Here is an 18,364-nt window from a genome sequence, read left to right on the forward strand (position 1 = left end):
CTGTCTCTGATATCTTTGTTTTTGCTGTCTCATCTTGACCTTTATTTTGTTTCTTAATTTAGTGATTCTTTTTTTTTTGTGCCAGTTTGAGGTAAGAAATATTGTACATTAATGCCTTTCTTTCAGAATGTATACATTAATGTATTTTCCTTCAGAATTTCTATACTGGATTCTAGGAGCTGAGAGGGAAAAGGAAGATGGTTTGGAAACATTGCCTACCTCCTCCCCAACTTTTTTCCCTGAGATCCATTCAAAACTCCATGGATGCTGGAAGTGGCAGGCTAAAGGGGCCTGCAGACACCCTCAGCTGCATGTGTGGCACAAAGTACTCACCTAAGTCATGGAGCTGAGGGGTTTGGTGTGTCACAGGAGTCTGTTGTGTGCCCTGCATAGCTCTCAGTAGGAATCTGGCCTGAAGTGGAGGGGGTAGAATGAAGAAATTTGCCCAGCTGTCAGTTCCTCAACTTGCTTTTGTGTTCCTGGATGTCTGTTCTGGTTCCTCCTTTCTGTGCACTGCTGTTCCAGCCAGCTTGTCCAACTGGTTGTGGCTCTTCAGTGGCTTTTACTGGAAAGGCAAGCTCAGAAACTGGAAATAAGCAAATAAAGAATTGGGGGTGGAAAATGCCTGTTTATTCAGTGGTGTTGGTAGAGCTCTTAAGGGTTTGTGCTCACTGTGACTAGGGAAGGAGCAGGCACTGGGAATACAGAGGAGTAGCTCATGCTGTTGGCTGTTACTGAATAATAAAGGAAAGCAACAAACAATTAAACTGCTTCAAAATAGATGAAAAGTGTCACTTGTTGTCACAGCCAACTGGGGGGACAAATAGAATTTAGCCTGAATGCAGCCATGACCTCATGAACATGTTCAGGAGCTGTCTTGATTTCAGGCTTTGCACAGAGCTTGGAGGGTTTGGTTCCTTTACTAGGAGACAACTGAATGCTTTCTAACTCCTTCTGTGAGAAGCTTACATTCTGATAACTGTGAAATGAGGGATTTTTCTAAAATTAGCAAGTTACTTTTTGCTTGGGAACAGGCTGTGAAGTTTGGTGCTGACGGGGATCTTCCTGTGACTGAGGCTCTGGATTTCTCATTGTAACTTCTGTGCACACACTGTTGTCTCTTGCAGCTATAATTCACTTCTGAGGAAGTGCATTTTGCCCTCTTCTTTCAGCTGTCTTTTCACTACTGATGAGTTCAGTAAACACAGTGGTATGTTTAATTTTTGTCTTTTGTCTCTTTTGTTTGTTTGAAGGCAAACTGGATGAAGTATATGAAGCTTTGGCCAATGCTCATCCCAACATGACTGTATATAAAAAGGAGCAGATTCCAGACAGATTTCATTACAAACACAACACTAAAATTCAGCCCATCTTAGCAGTGGCTGATAAAGGATGGGAAATTGTACATAATAAGACTGATGGTTTTCTGCGTAAGTATTCTGTCTTTATGGTGTTTTGATGGATCTTTCAAGGCAGGGACCTTGTGTGGTACTTTCTCTCCTAGTACAAACCAATGCTCATTTTTTTTGTGGTGGGGTTTTTTGGTTTTTTTTTTTGTTTGTTTTTGGTTTTTTTTTTTTTTAAAGGCTGGTAGGGAAAACTAAAGTGTGTAAAATTTATAATTTTTTTCCCCTGATGGGATGGGAAGCACCCTACTGTTAGGGGAGGAGAATCTGAACTTTCTGTTTCTTGAAACATTAAACTTACTGAGATAAGATCAATCACATGTCTTAGCAGCCTCATACTTGAGGTCTTTCAGGATGTAGCAAACCAACAAGCACTTCCTGAGAGATTAAAAAAGAAAAGTTGTAACTGAATTTGTTGAGTTGGGGGTGAATAGGGTTATTTTATCAGGTATCACTTACTTACTGGAGAAGGGCTGGGTCAGAGATACAAGAACATTTTCTGAAAGACCTCAGCTTCTGTGGGTGCTACACTTAGAGTAACCTCGTCCTATTTCTACCAAGAGTCTTTCGATATTGTGTCACACCAGTGATTTTCGTTGGCCTTAGGGGAAAAAAATGCATTCTTGGTGATTTGGAGGAATTAAAAACCCAACACTTCTAAGTTTCTCACCTTGCAGTTTTGAGATTTATTATAGATAGAATGGAGACAGTGAACTATAACTTTTTGGTAACCTAGGAGAAAAATGCAGGTGCCATGTGGTCAATTCTAACAATTCTAATTGAGAACCTTTTAAATTTTGCTGCTGGGTATGAACCTGAAGAGCATTACCAGCAACACATAAGTTTTTCAGTAGCTGCTGAGAGCAGCTTCTAGTGCCTGTGTGTTGACATGTTCCCAGTTTTTAATGCCCCTGTCAGGAATGAGCACTGGACACCTACTAGTGAGGTCTTTTTCCTTCTTCAGGAGTTGATAGTGTACAAAACTGGACAAAATGTTAAAGTGTCTCCTTGGAGTCACACAGACAGTCTGACATGTTCTTCACAGACATGTTCTTTTTAATTTTCTCTAGGAGATCCAGACCAGTTGGAAAGTTAGAGTTTTTCCTTGATGAAAATCAAGGAAAATTGGGTGTGCATAGATAGCATTCAATTGACAATGCTGTTAGTGCCCTATGAAATCACCTTTTTTTCTCTCTTTGTCAAATAGTGCTCTCCATTGTACATTTTTTAGGTCTTTTCTCTTTGTAGCTCTGAGACTTGGTATTTGCTAGGAGACATTTGTGCTGCCAATCAAAACAATTCTTCTAAACCTCTCTAAGGATAACTGATGGCTGTGCCTTTTCTACTGATTCTAGGAAAAGGTTCAATGCTTGTTTTGCAGCTTCGGGATATTGACCTTTATCTCTTTTATTTCTAGTCGGTAATCACGGATATGACAACACAGTACCAGAAATGCATCCCCTTTTTCTGGCAGTTGGGCCTGCTTTCAGAAAGAATGCCACCAAGGAATTCATGAATGCTACAGACTTGTACCCCTTGCTGTGCCATCTGCTTGGTATCAGCCCACTGCCCAACAATGGTTCCTTCAACGCTGTGAAGGATTTACTTGCTGAAGAAGTTCCTGGAGCCCATGGAACAGACAGGTACTCCACTGTTGTAGGAGTCTTCCTGGGCAGCTTGCTTGTTTTGGTTTTTACTGCAGTTTTTGTTAAGCATTTTGTCCTCGCACAAGCAAATTCCATGCAAATCCGACACACTGAAGCTGCCCAGCCACTGCTGCAAGATTAGTAACTTGGGATTATTTCCTGTGTGAGGCTTAAAATAAGCCTATACAAAGAAAATAAACAATGGAGGTGGAGGAGCATATGTGCAGTGAAAGGAGATGGATGCTGATCCATTGGTACTCTGGGGCATGTGCAGACCAGGTGTGCAGAGAGAGAGCATGTTCCTGTTTCACCCTGCAGCCACTTCATCTTCCAGGGTTGAAGATATTCTAGGTAAACCTGGAAAGTTCTATGTGTATGTAGACCTGTAGTGAGAATTGACCTCAAATACCTTATTACAGCTATTTTTAGGGAAGTAACATCAACTGGGGTGCACTTCACAGGCTATTAAATGGTGATTTCTTTTCCCACCCTTTTGTTTCTTTTATTCTTTGAGAGGTTTTTTGAGTCTCTTTGATTCTAACAAGGCACTGAATGGTACTAAACTTCTTTGGTTTTTTCTTCCCTGCCCAAGGAAGCTTTTGCATGGATCACCATTACAGATAACTTGGTGGGTTAAATCCTGCAGAAAAGAACATTATTATTCAGCCAGGTCATGCAGTGCTAAGTGTCTAAGTTTAGAGTTCGATATATTTCTTCACACTACTGTGTTAATTGTAGCCCCAAAATATGAATCTAAGTGGTGTTGCCATTAACAATCTGCATTAAATGGCTCGATTCTTAATTTAAAAAAAATCTATTAAGGTAAATACAGGTCTTTACCACTTTAGGTATGATTTTAGGTAAACGTAGGTCTTTCCTTTTTTATTTCCTGTACACTGCACTAAATTTTCTAGGAGTTCATGCAGCTGACAGGATAAAGACATGTACAAGCACCACACCTGTATATTCAAATGGAGTCTTTTCTGTTTCTGTGGTACAAAGGGAGGTGGTTAAGGAGCATGGATGTTCAAGCTGGTTTCAGAGTGCTGTCAGGCTTGTCCCTGGCTGTGCATCTGGTCTGCTACTGGAGACTCAGTTATTGTGAGTTTGACTTGTGCTCTGGGTGGGTCTTAGAATGGGGTGATCAGCACTACACACACAGTTTAAGGGGCAGCTGTATAAATCTTAAGCCATATATGTTCTTAAATCTGAAAAAGCACACTTTAATAATAAAAAAATGTAAGACTGGAGTTTGTTTTTCCAGAGGGAAGCCTCTGTCAGGGAAAAATATTAATTCTGAGTCAACAAAGGTCTATATTATTCTCATTCTTTTGTCTGTGGCAATAAATCTTCTTGCTAGTGTAGTTGTGGGGGTTTTTGTGAGCTCACTTAAATGCTAGATGAGAAGCTGCTGACTGAGGTTTGTATGAAAAACAAGTTCTGAAGTGAGAAAAGTTGTCTATTGTCAGACTTTCCTCCTTCTCCCTGGGTGAGATGATAGTATTTCTCAGCACTTTGCTGGTGAGTGCAATGCCTGAAGGAGAAAGAAGCTTCAAAATTCGTGCAGAAATTTCAGACTGAGTATTTTTAAGTGCAATTTATGGCTGTATCCACAGCCCCCAGCAGAGGGCAAGGATGGGAACACCTCAGCTTTGGATGTGCTCTGCCAGACCAAGGGTGTGACTGACAGTCAGTACTGCAAGGGGAGGGCTAAGGTACAAAATTTAATTCTGCTGGGCTAAATTTCAGCCTTAATGAAGATCTGTTGGGTTCCTCTTTGATCGCAGAGACACTTGCTTAGCACCAAGCTGTCTTTACACAGATGTGGACATTTCCAGAGGCCACACCTGGGAGCAGGGAATGCTTCAGAGGGAAGGCAATAAAATAATCCAACAGAAGGGATATGCTGAAAGTTCAGCTGTAATAGTAGCTTTAGGAAGGCTGGGAAAATGCAGATCTATTGGAGGAAAGCCCTTAATTTGGAGGATGTGTATGAAATCCTGTGAACTCCAGCTGACTCAGTGCTGTTACTGTGCTGTGAACTGCCTTGTTTTCCTGCATTGCCTTCTTGTTGATCTCAAGAAAACACTGAAGGAAAAGGTCTGTAAGGCTGATCCTTAGTGCAGCAGGCCATTAGCTGTGCTTGAAGTTGAATTTGCTGGCACAGGTAGAACTGAGTGCTGCAGGGGCTCAAGCTGAACCACGACAGCAGTAATGTGTTCACAGCAGTTTTCAGAGACTGGGGAAGTCTGAGCAGAAAACCTAAACCTCTGAGTTATTACTAATCCCTTCCCTACGCACTTTCTGAAAAGCAGATGGCACACAGCAAACTGATGCATTGAGTCCACATCTTCTTGCTTATTTGCAACTTAAAAATGAATTGTAGCACAAACTTAGTGTGTGTTTAATGGAAGATCTAAAATAAGGCTTTGATAAGGCAATAACAGTGGCAATTGTCATAACAATGCCATAACCCTCACCTGTAGCTTCTGCAGTTGTGCACTTTGGAACATGCTGCTTTAGTAGAAATTCTTCTTATTGCAGTAATTTCATAGCAGTGATCGTGGCAGATGTAAAAATAACTGGGTTGTAATCTCAAGAGATTTTCCTTAAACCCCATTTTAATTGTGGCAAGTGTAGTTCTATTACCAGCCAAATGGCCCTTGATTTTAAGGAGTGGGCAAAGTTTGTCAGTGTTGTTCAGTCATTTGGGACTTAGACTTACCTGCCTAAGCATGCAACAAGGGAAGAGCAGAAGGTTTCCCCCAACAAAGGGTTTGGGAACAATAATACTCAGAATAGGCTGGGGACACAAATGTGAGAATTGTTGATGTCATTGTTCTGTATTGCACTGTGAGGCCCTTCTTTGAGGAGGGGAAAATAAAACTTTGTAAAAAAAATGAAGGGAATCTTGTAGCATTTGGGTGTTTCAGTTTAGGGTCAAACATTTCCTTTATTCTTAGGTGTATTTGCAGGTACCTCTTGGGTAGTTCCTTCTTAGGACATGTGCCCAATTGTTTTAAGTTGCTGGGTGTGAGCTTAATGAAATTGTAAGCACAGATAATGCCACTGGAGAAAAATAGTGACTTTTTTTCTGATGTGACATTTTGTCAGACACCTTTTTGGTGGGGGGGATGTGGGATTTGGTTTCTGTGTATATGATACTTTCTATGATGTACAAAGAAGGTTATTGGAAAGCAAATTTGAGTACACTGTGTACTGCTTGTCACTTAAGCTTGGAAACCAAGAATGATGCATGATGTGTTTCATTACTGACCTGTGGAGCGTACAGATGTCAAATGTTTTCTTTGATTCTTCTTGTTTGGACATGTTGAAGTTAAAATACATCTGTGCTATAACGCTATCAAGCATGGAGTGCTGGCTTCATTTAAAACACTTCTGGAAAACGAATTTGAATTGGGGGGGAGATGACTGGGGGAGAATTGGTCTCAACTTGTGTGCATCCCAAATATTCCTTGGACTCTGCATAGTGTATGCCTTTGTTAAAAATAACTGGAAGTGTGATAGAACTTAGGAATTTTAGGTCATAGTTCTTACATAACAGACTTCTTGTTTCCCACCTTGCTGCCATATATGGAAAAAAACAGCTATCAGTTACCAATAGTGGGAATACAGTTTCTTTTTTTAAAAAAATTCTTCCAGACTTTTTTGGTCAAAAGCTGCAGTAATGCTGCTACAAGATATGCCATCTCAAAAAAACAAAAAAAAAGGCAGAACAATCAGATTCATTAAATCATTCAGGTTGGAAAAGACCTTTAAGATCATCCAGTCCAACCATTAACCCAGCACTGCCCAGCCTGTTGTAACATGAAGGGTTGTGCAACCTGACTTGTCATAAATCATAGACTGGTTTGGGTTGGAGGGGACCTTAAAGATCAGCTCATTTCAACTCCTCTGCCATGGGCAGGGACAGGGACTCCTGTCAGAAGTGTGAACAATCTTGACCTCCACGTGGGAGAAGGACAAATATGCAGTGGTTGGGTCCTGTTGTTTTGTAAAATGGAAATCTAACAGGCTTACTTCCCAATCTTTCCTGCTTAAATAATGGCCATGGATGCTGTGTTGACCATATCTATGCTGCTGTACAAACCTTTCATGGCATGTTTGTCCTACAGTAAAGGTGATGGAAGCATTTATTAGATGGTAAACTAAAAAACTTGTTGCAGGCACATGAAAATGATAAATTCTATATTGCTATCAGCCTTTCCATAATGAAGTCCTAATCTGAATCCTATTAACAAACCTCCACTACTGGTTGCTTTGCAATAAAGATGTTATCATGCACGTTAGAGCAAACATCTGTCCCTGTCAGATACTTGGAGGTTCACAAAGTTGGTTTATTTTCACAGGCTGTGTGTAGGCAGCAAGTTAAACTTTCCCCCCCTGAAGCCAGTGTTTCAGAGCTGTAGTCAGGTGAAATCAGCTCAATTCTGGAACTGTTTCCATGATGCTAGCAGCCAAAAAGCACAGAACCCCAGAGGAGTGGATCTTTTAGGGCTTCTCTACCCGATGTGGAGAGTTCCTTTATGCAGGCAGTCAGTGTAATGCAACATCAGCCTTCACTGCTGGGAAGTGGCACTAAATATCCCCTTATTCCCTTCTAAACTGCAAAGCCAGTTAAGTGTTAGGAACTTCCCCTGAATTAACATGTTCTGTATGACCACGGTTGAGTTGTGTATATTTAGCAAGTCATTAAATGTTGCCACAAACTACTGTCCTTTTATCACAGCTTTGAGGAAGCAGAAGCCACAGCTTTGCTGTTCTTCTTCTGAATTTGCTGCCCAGAAGGAAATCAGCCACTGGCTTTCATAAGAAATATTTCACACAAACCAGAAAGAGGCAGCGGAAATGTTTTGTCATGTTTAAGGCACTATTAAAAAAAATCATAATTAAACAGATCAACATTGTGTCTTAAGGACAGAAAGGTGTTTTTTCTAGATTCTCTTGATTTGTACATGATCTGTATGAAACTGGACGTACAAGAGTTACTTTAAACCCTCTGTGCCAGGAAGAGCACTCAGCGCCCTTCTACACCACACCACCTCTTTGGAAATGAAAATACTCAGCAATGCAACTGGAATATAGTTTATCCTACTTTTTAATAGCTAAATTTCCTGTTTAAACTCTTCCCACAGTGGCACTGCCTCATCTCTATGCCAAATGGAGAAAAGGAAGAGAGGATGTTAAGGATTTCCACCTGATAGAGCCATTCTGGTTTCACAGCAGCTCAGTGCCTGGAGCAGTTCTCATCAGAAGGGGCTGCCTAGAGCTAGGAGGAGAAATGCATTTAGACCTTGATTTCCCCATCTGTACCAACATTCCTATTTCAGATCAGAGTTCTGTCACTGTGCTTCAGTCAGCATTTACAGTCCTGGTCACCAAAGTCTTGGTGATAACTTTGCCACCTGCCTGCAAGGGGATGCACAGAGGAACTGAGAGCACATTGACCACACACTGTGTGATAACTGCTCGGGGGAAGGAGGAGAAGAACAAAGTGGAGAAAATACTGTCCTAATCAATTTTAACTTCTGGAAAAAAACCCAAAACTCAGAGGTAGAGGACAGTAATCTGGTTTTACTGTGTCTGCCAGAAAGGTAAACTCAATCAAGCCTTTCCAAACACAGATGATGCAAAGCATCTCCCAGTAATTCTACCACACTCTGAGCATCCCACTCTACATTAGCAGAATTACCAGAACCTAACAAAACGCTCCAACACAGGAATTTAAGTGTCCTCCCTTTTACAGCACATCTAAGCCTGGGTTCTACCCTGCAACACATTCCCTTTCTAGTTACTCATTAACCTGACCTTTTGGTGCATGTAATTAATGAATTTAAATGTGGCAGGATGAGAAAATGACTCTGTTTAGTTCAGCTACTGCTTTAGAATATCAACAGGCTAAAATCCAGTACCCTGTCAGTAACAGCACAGAGCCTCTTTCAAGTTCAGATTAATCCAGAGAAAAGCATTATTACAGTTCAAGGAAAAAAAAAACCAAAAAAACAACAAAACAGAACTGGTTAGGTTTTAGATTCTGGTTTTAATCAGTACAACAGAATCCCCTGAGAGGAAGACACAAATGACTAAAACTTCCACACATTTCTAAAGCTCAAGTTTATTTTTTCCAGAGAGCAGTTCAAAGTAACTCTTCCCTCCAAAGTCCTTGCTCCCTCCCCAATGGATTGCTAAAAGACTGTGGCCAATACCAAATTGCAATGAATTTGAAGTTGTGAAAGAGAAACCACATTGCTACCAGAAACCTCTGTCACTTTATTTTTTAAAACCATCACACTTGTAGTAAAAGGACTTGATAACTGTAGTTCTCTTTTTGGGTTAGCAACAACAATTTAGCCTCACTGAAAGATAAGATACCATTTAAGGCTTTTTCAATCAATTTATTTTTGTTTATAGCAAGTTACTAGATGACCATTAACAAAGAATCAAGAGTTTCGATTATGAGAATAGTTAGCTCTGGTCTTGCTCAGGAGTTTGCATCTATGTACCTCAAACACTATAGAGAATGTTTTTCAAGATCTTCCTTTAGATTTCCAGTTTTTAAAATAAGAGTTTGGAATCCTTACTTGATGACTTGCACATCAAACTTTCAGTTGTTACTTTTTAGCACAACAGCCTTAAAAAGACAATTATGAGCTGGTACACAGGGCAGAACCATCTTTATCTCTAAAACACCTTCAGCAGAGTTTGCTCCTGAGAAACTTTCCACAGGGTTTAGGGGCAGTATTTTTACACCTACAGTAGCCCATGAAAGTGGGTAACTCAGATTCTCACATTAAACAGACTTCCTTGAGATAAGGCACTAGTGCCATCCCAACTGGACCTGTGGATCTAATGCATCCACAGACACACATCCAGAAAAGTCAGAGCCACCTGCCCAGGGCTGTAAGTGCTGGACCACATAGTTTATTGCTCAAAATACAAGAGACATGCACCAATTCTTTCATTACTGAATGTCTGTTTTCTTTCTCAGAAATTTCTTGTCACATTGCTGACTTACAGTAGAAACAAAAGTCTTGGATCTTCTCTTTCCCCAAATTTAAGGGCAAACCAGAACACATCCTCCAAACAGAACTAACTCTTAATTCTCAATTAAGTTTTTCTTTCCAACACAGGTGCAAGAACACTAAAAGTAGTCAATTTAATACAAAAAAGCAATTATCATTTACAAATATTAAAATTCACTTAGTCTATCCTGGCTAGTCACAATCTGGAGTCTCATTTTGAAAGTGTTCAGAGGCTTGAATGAAAAACTAAGCATCCTTATTTTGTTAAGCATCTCTTCCAGTAAAAAGCCACCTGTTCACTATTTTGTTATGAAAATATCTTTATAGGACACTAGTCACACAAACAAATCAGCAGGGTCTGGCTGTACAGTATTTTACACAGATAAAGTGCATCAAACAAAGAATACCATCCAGTGCAAATTGAAATTTGTGTTTTCCTGAAATCACCGTCTAGGAAGCTCAGCTCCCTGCACGCTATCCAATCAAAGGATCGTCGTCATCGCTCTGTAGCTGGAGCCGGGCAAAGGGCCGCGAGGGAACCACCCTGTTCTTGGAGATGATGATGATGCAGGTGAAAGTACTGAGCACCAGGAAAGCCCCGATGACGATCCCGATGGCTTCGGGGACACTGATGCACCACTGGTCAGCCAGCAGGCACTTGGTGTTGGCGAAGGTGCCGTTGTGTGGGCGTGGGGTGAGGCCCAGGATGTGGCACATCATGGGGTAGATGTCCACGTTGTCCATGCTGCTGTGGCTGTAGCCGCGCCGGAAGGCTGGACCGCGTGCGGCCAGGAAGGGGTGCATGCTGGGCAGGGCGTTGTCATAGCCGTGGTCCCCCACTGCAGCAGGGCAGAGCACACAGTTACTGTCACAGCCTGTGCCTGCAGAGCCAGCGCTCCCCTCCCCATCTCTCCCCACCCCCAAAAATGTGTTTCAAACAAAGGCTAATGCACAACATGAGAGCAGCTGTTGGGTCAGCCACAGAAAGAAGCCAGAATTCCCTCCCTCTTCCCCAAACCCCACAAGTTTCTGTTTCTGTTCCCACACTGGTCTTAAGCCATGGTTCTCCCTCCCATTAATCTCTTTCCCTTTCAGTGCTTAACATTTCCAGCTTTCCCCTTCCTGTTCCTCATGCCAAAGTTGCAAATGAGGTTGCCACTCCACAATGAGTCAAATTTTTACTTCTCAAATTTTGGAAAGTCATCTCTCCCTTCCATAGCAGACAGTTTAATTACTTATTAAAAATCAGGCACCTTTCCCTTGATAGTTTTCTATTTGAGCATATTCAAAACTCTCAAATCATGCTTATCAGATTAGGTACTTCAGCAAAACGGACACCCAAAGAGTCAAAAACAGTAGGCAAAGGATCCCTGTACTTCTGGCAGGCATACAGCAAAACTTTTATGGCTATAAGGTCAGGAGTACTTGGATGCCTGGTAGGTTTTAAGATGCAATATAAACAGCTAAGAAGCAGCCATTGTCAAATTTCCTAACAGCATTCCTGAAAAACCTGTCCAAGGTGCCAGAAGTTTCTCCCAGCACACACAGCGCAATATCTGAGTAACTGCATTTAAATCCATTTCTTAGGAAGAACTGATGAGTTCTGATTGCAACATTCTGATGCAAAATATCCAGATTCCTATAGATTAGGTCACACTCACAACTTCCCTGAAATCCTTCCACAAATCCTTTTCAATGTTTTCCACCATTCTGTTTGTTACCACATCTTCCTTGTTTTGACTCCTATTTCTCGATTCTTTCCCCCACCTTTTATTACTTGTATTGAACAGAGCTATTGAACAGAGCTACTCCAAGTCCCCTCTCCAATGAGGTTCCAAATTTTTCACCTCTGAAGCAGGACCCTGGTGTGGAGTTTGGCACACTTGGCAATCACTGTGCTACCACTTTGTCCATGAAGACAATAAAACCTTAACAGGCTTTTAGGCTAAAACTTCCCTTGCCTGATTCTGGGAAGCCTTCACAAATAAAATTGATTTGAAAGGTGATTCACTTCAACTGATACAATGCTGTTTCTTATAAATATACACTTACTATTTTTAGGTACATGAAATTGAATCTAAACAGAAAAGAGAATTCTGGTTTATAGAACACCTGTGCTACATGTTGCCAATTTGAAGATAATTGTAGCAAATCCATGCGGTAATTAAAATATAACCACATCCTGCATTAAAAAGCAGTACTTCTGTAAAAATACTGATAAAAACTTAATTTAAATCTGCAAAGGGCAGACAGTAAGACCAGCCAAACTGGCTAAAACCAGGATTTTACACCACTCATCACCCTGTCTCTAACAGCAGTTGTACAGGGAAGTATCCAGAAGGGATATCCCTGACCTACCAACCAGCCCGAGCTGCTGGCTGCTCAAAAACTTCCCAGAAGTTTGTACCTTTGTATTTATTTTCTATTAATGCATTTTCCTTCCAAGAATCTGTCCAATCACTTTCTGAACACACATATACACACAGCCTTCATCTGCAACCAGAATTACAGGTTGAATTCTTACTGTTCCAAGAAGGAAATCTATCTGCAATTTCTTCTTTGAGATATACTTTCATGTGACTGTTGCCTTTTTTGCAGTAAATTATGCATGCCCCTTGTCTGCCAAAAAAATCCCTGCATGTGGAACACCTGGAAATATATATGTATGTGTGTATATATATGTGTATATATGTATGTAATTTGACATTCATAGCATCTAGCAGGAAGAAGTGCACAGTTTAGCAAGGCACTGAAGTAACACCTGTGAGTTTTCTTTCAAACATGCTGGTGTGTTCCTACTATTTTTAGTATTTCCTGCCATTTATTTTTGTTCCCTAGCACATGCACTGTAACATTCAAGGTTGTGTGTTGCATGCTTCAGTTTATGCACCCCTACATATATATTTTATATGCAATAAAAAGTTAAACCACACTCTAGGGAAAGCTTGAGACAGACGGCTAGCTTGCTTAAGATAACTCAGACTACTAAATCGAGTATGACAAAGTGTTTCAGCCAACAGAATATCCCCCATCTCCTCCTTATCTGTTACAACACTCCAGGCTCAGGCTGAGAATATTCTAGAAAATGCTGCACTATTCCTAAACCTGCACAGTGCCAGGACTCCCCTTGCTAAATGAGAACCATCCTGCAGCTGGCTGGCACAGAAACAAGGCAGTTTAGCCACACAAACCACAGAGAGCACCAAGGAGGAACACAGACTTACACTTGGTAAGGGACTCGTTCTGTACAATTGTCCAGCCTTCGTCTGCAACCAGAATTATGGGTTGGATTCTCCTGTGACGGCGATAATGGAATCTGTCTGGAATTTCTTCTTTCAGATATACCTTCATGTGACTGTTGCAATTTTTCAGTAAGTTATACACATCTTCTTTGTCTGCCAAGGAAAAAAAGCTGCATGTGAAACAGCTGGAAATTAACTCCTGTTTACTATAATCATCTATCATTAAACGTAAGATCCATTATTTCAAAACAATTGTTTTTTAAAAAACACAGAAAAGGTTTTTTTCATGTCCCTTATGAAATGCTACATGTGTCGAGGTGAATTTCAAAAGTTGCTTTCATTTTAAATCAGACACCTCCCATATGTGGGTTTGGACCTACAACTCAACTTAGCATCTGGGCTTGAAGGGCAAAATTCAAGCAGAGAAACCAAGAGAAAGCAATCACCCCCTCAAGTAGTCAAAATTACTGCATTGGATAATTTTTTTTTTTTTTTACTGTATGAACCACTTTGTTCATTAGTCTAGCCACAGAGTGACCAGCAGTGCCATGATTGAAGACATGCCTGTTGGGGACTACTCCGAGATACAAAAATGGAATTCACAGCAGGAAATCTTAAGTTTCCCTCTTAAAAACAGAAGTGGTAAAATGATCAAAGCTGGGACTACATAATTACTTGTCAATTTACACAACAGCTTTTTTTATTCTGGATAAACACATGGGTTTATTTCATGCTCACTGTGAATTACAGATGCATAGACTCAGTGAGCAAAAAGAGAGCAGTGTGCCTATCTACTTTCTCAACCAGCTGTACCAGGATCACCCTTATCAGCCACAGCAATTTGACTAGAAACTCTCCTTGTCCCACTGATGGCTGAAACAAACTTGTAAATAATCCAAAATTCTTTAGCTTACTCGTTACATCCAAGTTCTGCCATAGGAACTCCATGGGTTTTGCAGAAGATGAAAACAGTCTAGCATACAGTGTACTTTTTAGAGGCAAGATAAGATTTAATTCTTAGTGTAGGACTTAAAAACTAACCAAACCCAAACATACTCTGCCTCGGCAGCACTGCAGCAACCGGAGTCCTGTCGATCAGGGTGTACTTATTGCGCCCGAGGCACTCATCCAGCACAATCAGCTTTTCTGCAGAACAGGAGGCCATGCCATGGTCACTTGTTATGATGACATTCAGAGTGTCCCACAAGCCCGATGCCTTCAGTTTATTCACAAGGAAGCCAACGTGTTCATCCACTTCTTCCAGCACTCTGCGCATGCTCTGGGTGTTGTCTGGGCCGTACTTGTGTCCACTTGCATCCGGTTCTTCCCAGTAGAGCACAGCAAAATTGACCACTGGCTCAGAGCTGTTCAGCCACGCAACAATTCTCTCCACTCTCTCCTCAAACTTTACTGAGAAGTTGTACTTCATGAAGAAATGAGGGGTTGTGTTGTTGATTTTTACATCACTACCAGGCCACATTGCAGCAGCACTTGCTCCTTTTCCCTGCTGTTGATTTGTTACCCAAATTGGAACTGCCTCGTTCCACCAGAAGGGATCTGAATCATTGAACTGAGAAAACTTTTTGTGGGCATCTGCATCATACATGTCATTAGCCACAATGCCATGGCTTTCCTCATACAAGCCTGTCACTATGGTATAATGGTTTGGGAAGGTCTTGGTGATAAAAGCATTCTTGACTTCTTTTACAAGTACACCATCCTCAATGAACTCCTGAAGATGAGGAAGTTTGTAGGTTTGCAAGTAATCAGCCCTGAAGCCATCAAAGGACACGAGGAGCAACTTGGGCACCGAGTTACCAGATGAGTGACAACAACAGACAAGTATTCCAGCAAAAAATAACACTGACATCAGGCTCATTGTGGAGACTTTGAAGTATTTCCAGCAGGTAATCAGATGCACCTGAAAAATTTAAAAAGACAAGGCATGTAACCAAAACAACTCTACTGTGACCAGTTTAACTAGCTATATATTATACGCATTTTTCCTTCCAGAGGGCAACTCCAAAACAACCAGGCTAAACAACCACTCCAGTCAACAGTGCATTTCCCTACTGACTTCAGAGGTTTCTCACAGAGTTTTTCTTATATTAAAACAAATGAGCAACGAGATTTTCTCCACTGCAGACTAAATGAAAGGAAGAATTGTTTTCTTTTGATCAGTTATTCCATTGTTCTGCGTGTCCCAATTATAATTCTACATTTCCACGACAGACAATCAGTATTTTTCCTCATGTTCAAGCACAGGCACTTGAACAATTCCAGACCCACATTTAAGAGTTCTCTGCAGCTCTAAGTCCTTATTACACATCACTGTTCAGGTCAGAAGTCTGTTTCCTAGTATAATTGTAATTTTTTTTCATCCCATCCCACTTTTCCTTTTTCAGTTTCCACCCTCTAGAGCTGCTGGAAGATTATTGAGCCTTTCAACATTCCCATTTACTCATTGCTTATTCTATACACAGAACAGCAAGGAGTAACTTCTACATTTTCTTTCCTTCTAAGCTGCTTTACATCTACTAGAATAATATTTAAACCTGCCCTTTATGCACCACACTTTTCTCTTAAAAAAAAAAAAAATCTTAGCTATGAGGTAAGTATTTCTCACCAAAGAATTAATGACTATTACGAATGCCAGGTATGATGTGTAAGCTCTTTTCCCCCCCTCCTAATGTATTATGTGTGACTTAAGCACCTCGCTTAGGTACAGAATGACTCCCTCGGTCTTTAAGAAAGAGAAAATGAAGCTCCAAGTTTCTCAAAACCTCCTGCGATGTTGTTAGTGTATTCACTTCTCAAGGGCTCAAGAAGAGCCCCATTCCAGCAAATTTTTCCTTTCTCTTATTTGCACAAACTGATACTAGGACAAGCAGCAGCTGTCTTCCCAATATTTTTAACATCAACCCTATCCTTAAAACTGCGAGTTTATTTTAGATGTGTAAGGAGCTTTAACGTTAGCTGTAGTTTACCAGGGAGGGGAATTCAAAGCACGGGAAACCATCCCCCCGGCTTTCAACAGTTAAAACGTTTTTAGGAGATACAAAAGTTACAAGAAAGGACTGTCAAAAACAGCATTAAGCCATCTCTTAGCACAGAGGACTTGGAGGAGACAGCCCTTGTAAAGAAGAAAAGGAGAAACGACAAGAGCAACAGAGCAGGAATCACCCCTTGGATGCTGTCAGGAGCTTCAAAAAGCAGAACCAGAGTTTCCCACAGCGCAGTGAGACGCAAACCCGCAGCGTTCGCTTCGGAATGCTCCGAAGCCGCTCAGCACTGGTGTTTTTATACAAAAGTGGCGTCTTCTAACCAAAAGTTAACTCCACCCCAGGCAAAACCAGCAACTGTGAAATGCCACCAGCACTAGTTCACCTGCTCCCAACCTCCCGACCTCCCGGCAGGGTTTTGGAGTTGCTCGGCTCGGTCAGAACGGAGGTTATTCTTCCTGCAAAGCGCACCGACAGCTGGCATTACCCACCCACCTGGCGCTCCGGGTCGGTTTCCCCCGCGCCTGCCCCTGACCCGCACTCGGACCGGGCTCACAGTCCCCACAGCCTCCCGCCCCACGACACCCCCGTCCCCGGCCGGGCCCCACCGTGAGGTCCCGCTCCGCTCCGGCTGCGCTCGGCCGGGACGCGCGGGCGGCCCGCAGGTGACCGGGGCAGCGGGGCCGTGGGGCTCAGCGCCTGCGCACCCGCCGGCCGCGCAGCCCCAACCGACACTGACGGGCCCGGGCGGGCGGTGGGAGCCCGTCAGTGCGCGCGGCCTCCGCCCGCTGCCATTGGCTGCGGGCCCGCTGGCGGGAGATCCGATTGGTTGCGGTGCGGGGGGCGTGGCGCTGGGATAAACGGCGCGGGGGGGGCGGGAAGTGAGGGGAGAGCGCTGAGGGGTCGTGAGGAGGACATGGGGCAATGGGGGATTTCCAGTGTCACAGAGTCAGTTAGATGGAAAAGAGCTCTGAGATCATCGACTCCGGCCTATGACCGATCACCACCTTATCAACTAGACCATGTCCCTGAGTGCCACGTGCGGTCTTTCCGTAAACACCTCTCGGGAAGGTGATTCCGCCACCCACCCTGGGCCGCCCATTCCAATATCTAATCAGCCTTTCTGTGAAGAAATTATTCTTAATGTCCAAGTTAAACCTCCCGTGGTGCAACTTGAAACTATGACCTCTTGTCCATGGGAGAAAGAGACCGACCCTCACCCGGCTCCCCCTTCCTGTCAGGGAATTGCGGAGAGCCAGAAGGTTCCCCCTGAGTCTCCTTTTCTCCAGGCTGTTTCCCTCCAGCTCCCTCAGCTGCTGCTCATCAGACTTGAGCTCCAGACCCTTCCCCAGCTCCGTTCCCTTCTCTGGACACACTCCAGCCCCTCAATGTCCTTCCTGGATTGAGGGGGCCAGAACTGGACACAGCACTCGAGCTGTGGCCTCACCATTGCCCAGCACAGGGACAGTCACTGCCCTGCTCCTGCTGCCACACACCGGGATGAAGGGGCAGAGCTGAGGGGAGCCATGGGGGCTGTGGGATGTAACCATCCCAAGCACAGCCATGTGGTGCTTTCAGGGGTTTGTGAGGGGTGTGTTGACCCGTCGGCTGGGGTGCGGCTCACTTTGGGGCTGTTTGCTGGGCATCCCATTATTGCAGAAGGGCACCTGGAGGTGGGGCTGTGATGGGACATGTCCCTGGGAATTTCCCTGTGTTTTCCCAGCACTCCCATAACCTCCTTCCTGCCTCCTTTGCATGTGCCCAGCAGCCCCAGGCTGTCACCTTTGCGAGGCAGTGGTGGTTGTCAGCATGACTCCTCCATGACTCCTCCATGACTCCATCTCCTTTTTGGTCACACAGCTCTGAAAGTTGGCTGTTCATATTCTTTCATGCACATTGCCTTTTTTTTTGCCTCTTGTGGGGAAAAAAAAATTGCTTACCCTAAAACTCAGCATACAGGCAGGAAATGGTCAATGTGTTATTGAATGTACTTTTGAGTGCCACCGCAGCAGTATGTGGTATGAT

At 42.8% G+C, this 18,364-nt stretch overlaps 2 protein-coding genes across 7 annotated transcripts in view; one reads left to right on the top strand and one right to left on the bottom strand.

The window, feature by feature from the left end:
* ENPP5 (ectonucleotide pyrophosphatase/phosphodiesterase family member 5) overlaps positions 1 to 12,101 on the top strand; it is a 16,747-nt gene extending 4,646 nt beyond the window's left edge. Inside the window, exons 3-5 of one of the 4 annotated variants that reach the window (XM_085057045.1) lie at positions 1,254 to 1,430; positions 2,824 to 3,049; positions 7,803 to 12,101. In XM_085057045.1, the coding sequence (XP_084913171.1) occupies positions 1,254 to 1,430; positions 2,824 to 3,049; positions 7,803 to 7,845 (446 nt within the window). In that variant the 3' untranslated portion in view covers positions 7,846 to 12,101. Of the gene's footprint in view, positions 1 to 1,253; positions 1,431 to 2,823; positions 6,417 to 7,802 lie in introns of those variants that run through there. The other 3 variants (XM_085057044.1, XM_085057043.1, XM_085057042.1) reach the window with 3 other exon arrangements.
* ENPP4 (ectonucleotide pyrophosphatase/phosphodiesterase 4) lies at positions 9,094 to 17,096 on the bottom strand. Of its 3 annotated transcripts, none has more exons than XM_085057047.1 (4): positions 16,948 to 17,096; positions 14,394 to 15,258; positions 13,320 to 13,490; positions 9,094 to 10,934 (listed from the first exon to the last, which is right to left on the bottom strand). In XM_085057047.1, exons 2-4 carry the CDS (start codon positions 15,214 to 15,216, stop codon positions 10,570 to 10,572), a joined length of 1,359 nt encoding a protein of 452 aa, XP_084913173.1. In that variant the 5' UTR covers positions 15,217 to 15,258; positions 16,948 to 17,096; the 3' UTR covers positions 9,094 to 10,569. The 3 variants fall into 3 exon arrangements, with proteins under 3 accessions (XP_084913173.1, XP_084913174.1, XP_084913175.1); XM_085057048.1 differs by having other exon boundaries at positions 16,835 to 17,079; XM_085057049.1 differs by lacking the exon at positions 16,948 to 17,096 and having other exon boundaries at positions 14,394 to 15,259.
* Between the last annotated feature and the right edge of the window lie 1,268 nt (positions 17,097 to 18,364).

This window comes from Lichenostomus cassidix, chromosome 3 (genome assembly GCF_008360975.1).
Source record: "Lichenostomus cassidix isolate B80296 chromosome 3, HeHo_3.0, whole genome shotgun sequence".
Lineage (NCBI taxonomy): Eukaryota > Metazoa > Chordata > Aves > Passeriformes > Meliphagidae > Lichenostomus > Lichenostomus cassidix.

What these genes read in the sequence shown, in the direction of transcription:
- ENPP4 (XM_085057047.1), bottom strand. Translation starts at nt 15,216, where the DNA reads ATGAGCCTGATGTCAGTGTTATTTTTTGCTGGAATACTTGTCTGTTGT. An exon ending in TGCAGTGCTGCCGAGGCAGA is followed by an intron (nt 13,491 to 14,393) that starts GTATGTTTGGGT and finishes TTTCCTTGGCAG; the next exon opens with ACAAAGAAGATGTGTATAAC. An exon ending in GAACGAGTCCCTTACCAAGT is followed by an intron (nt 10,935 to 13,319) that starts GTAAGTCTGTGT and finishes GCCCTGCTGCAG; the next exon opens with TGGGGGACCACGGCTATGAC.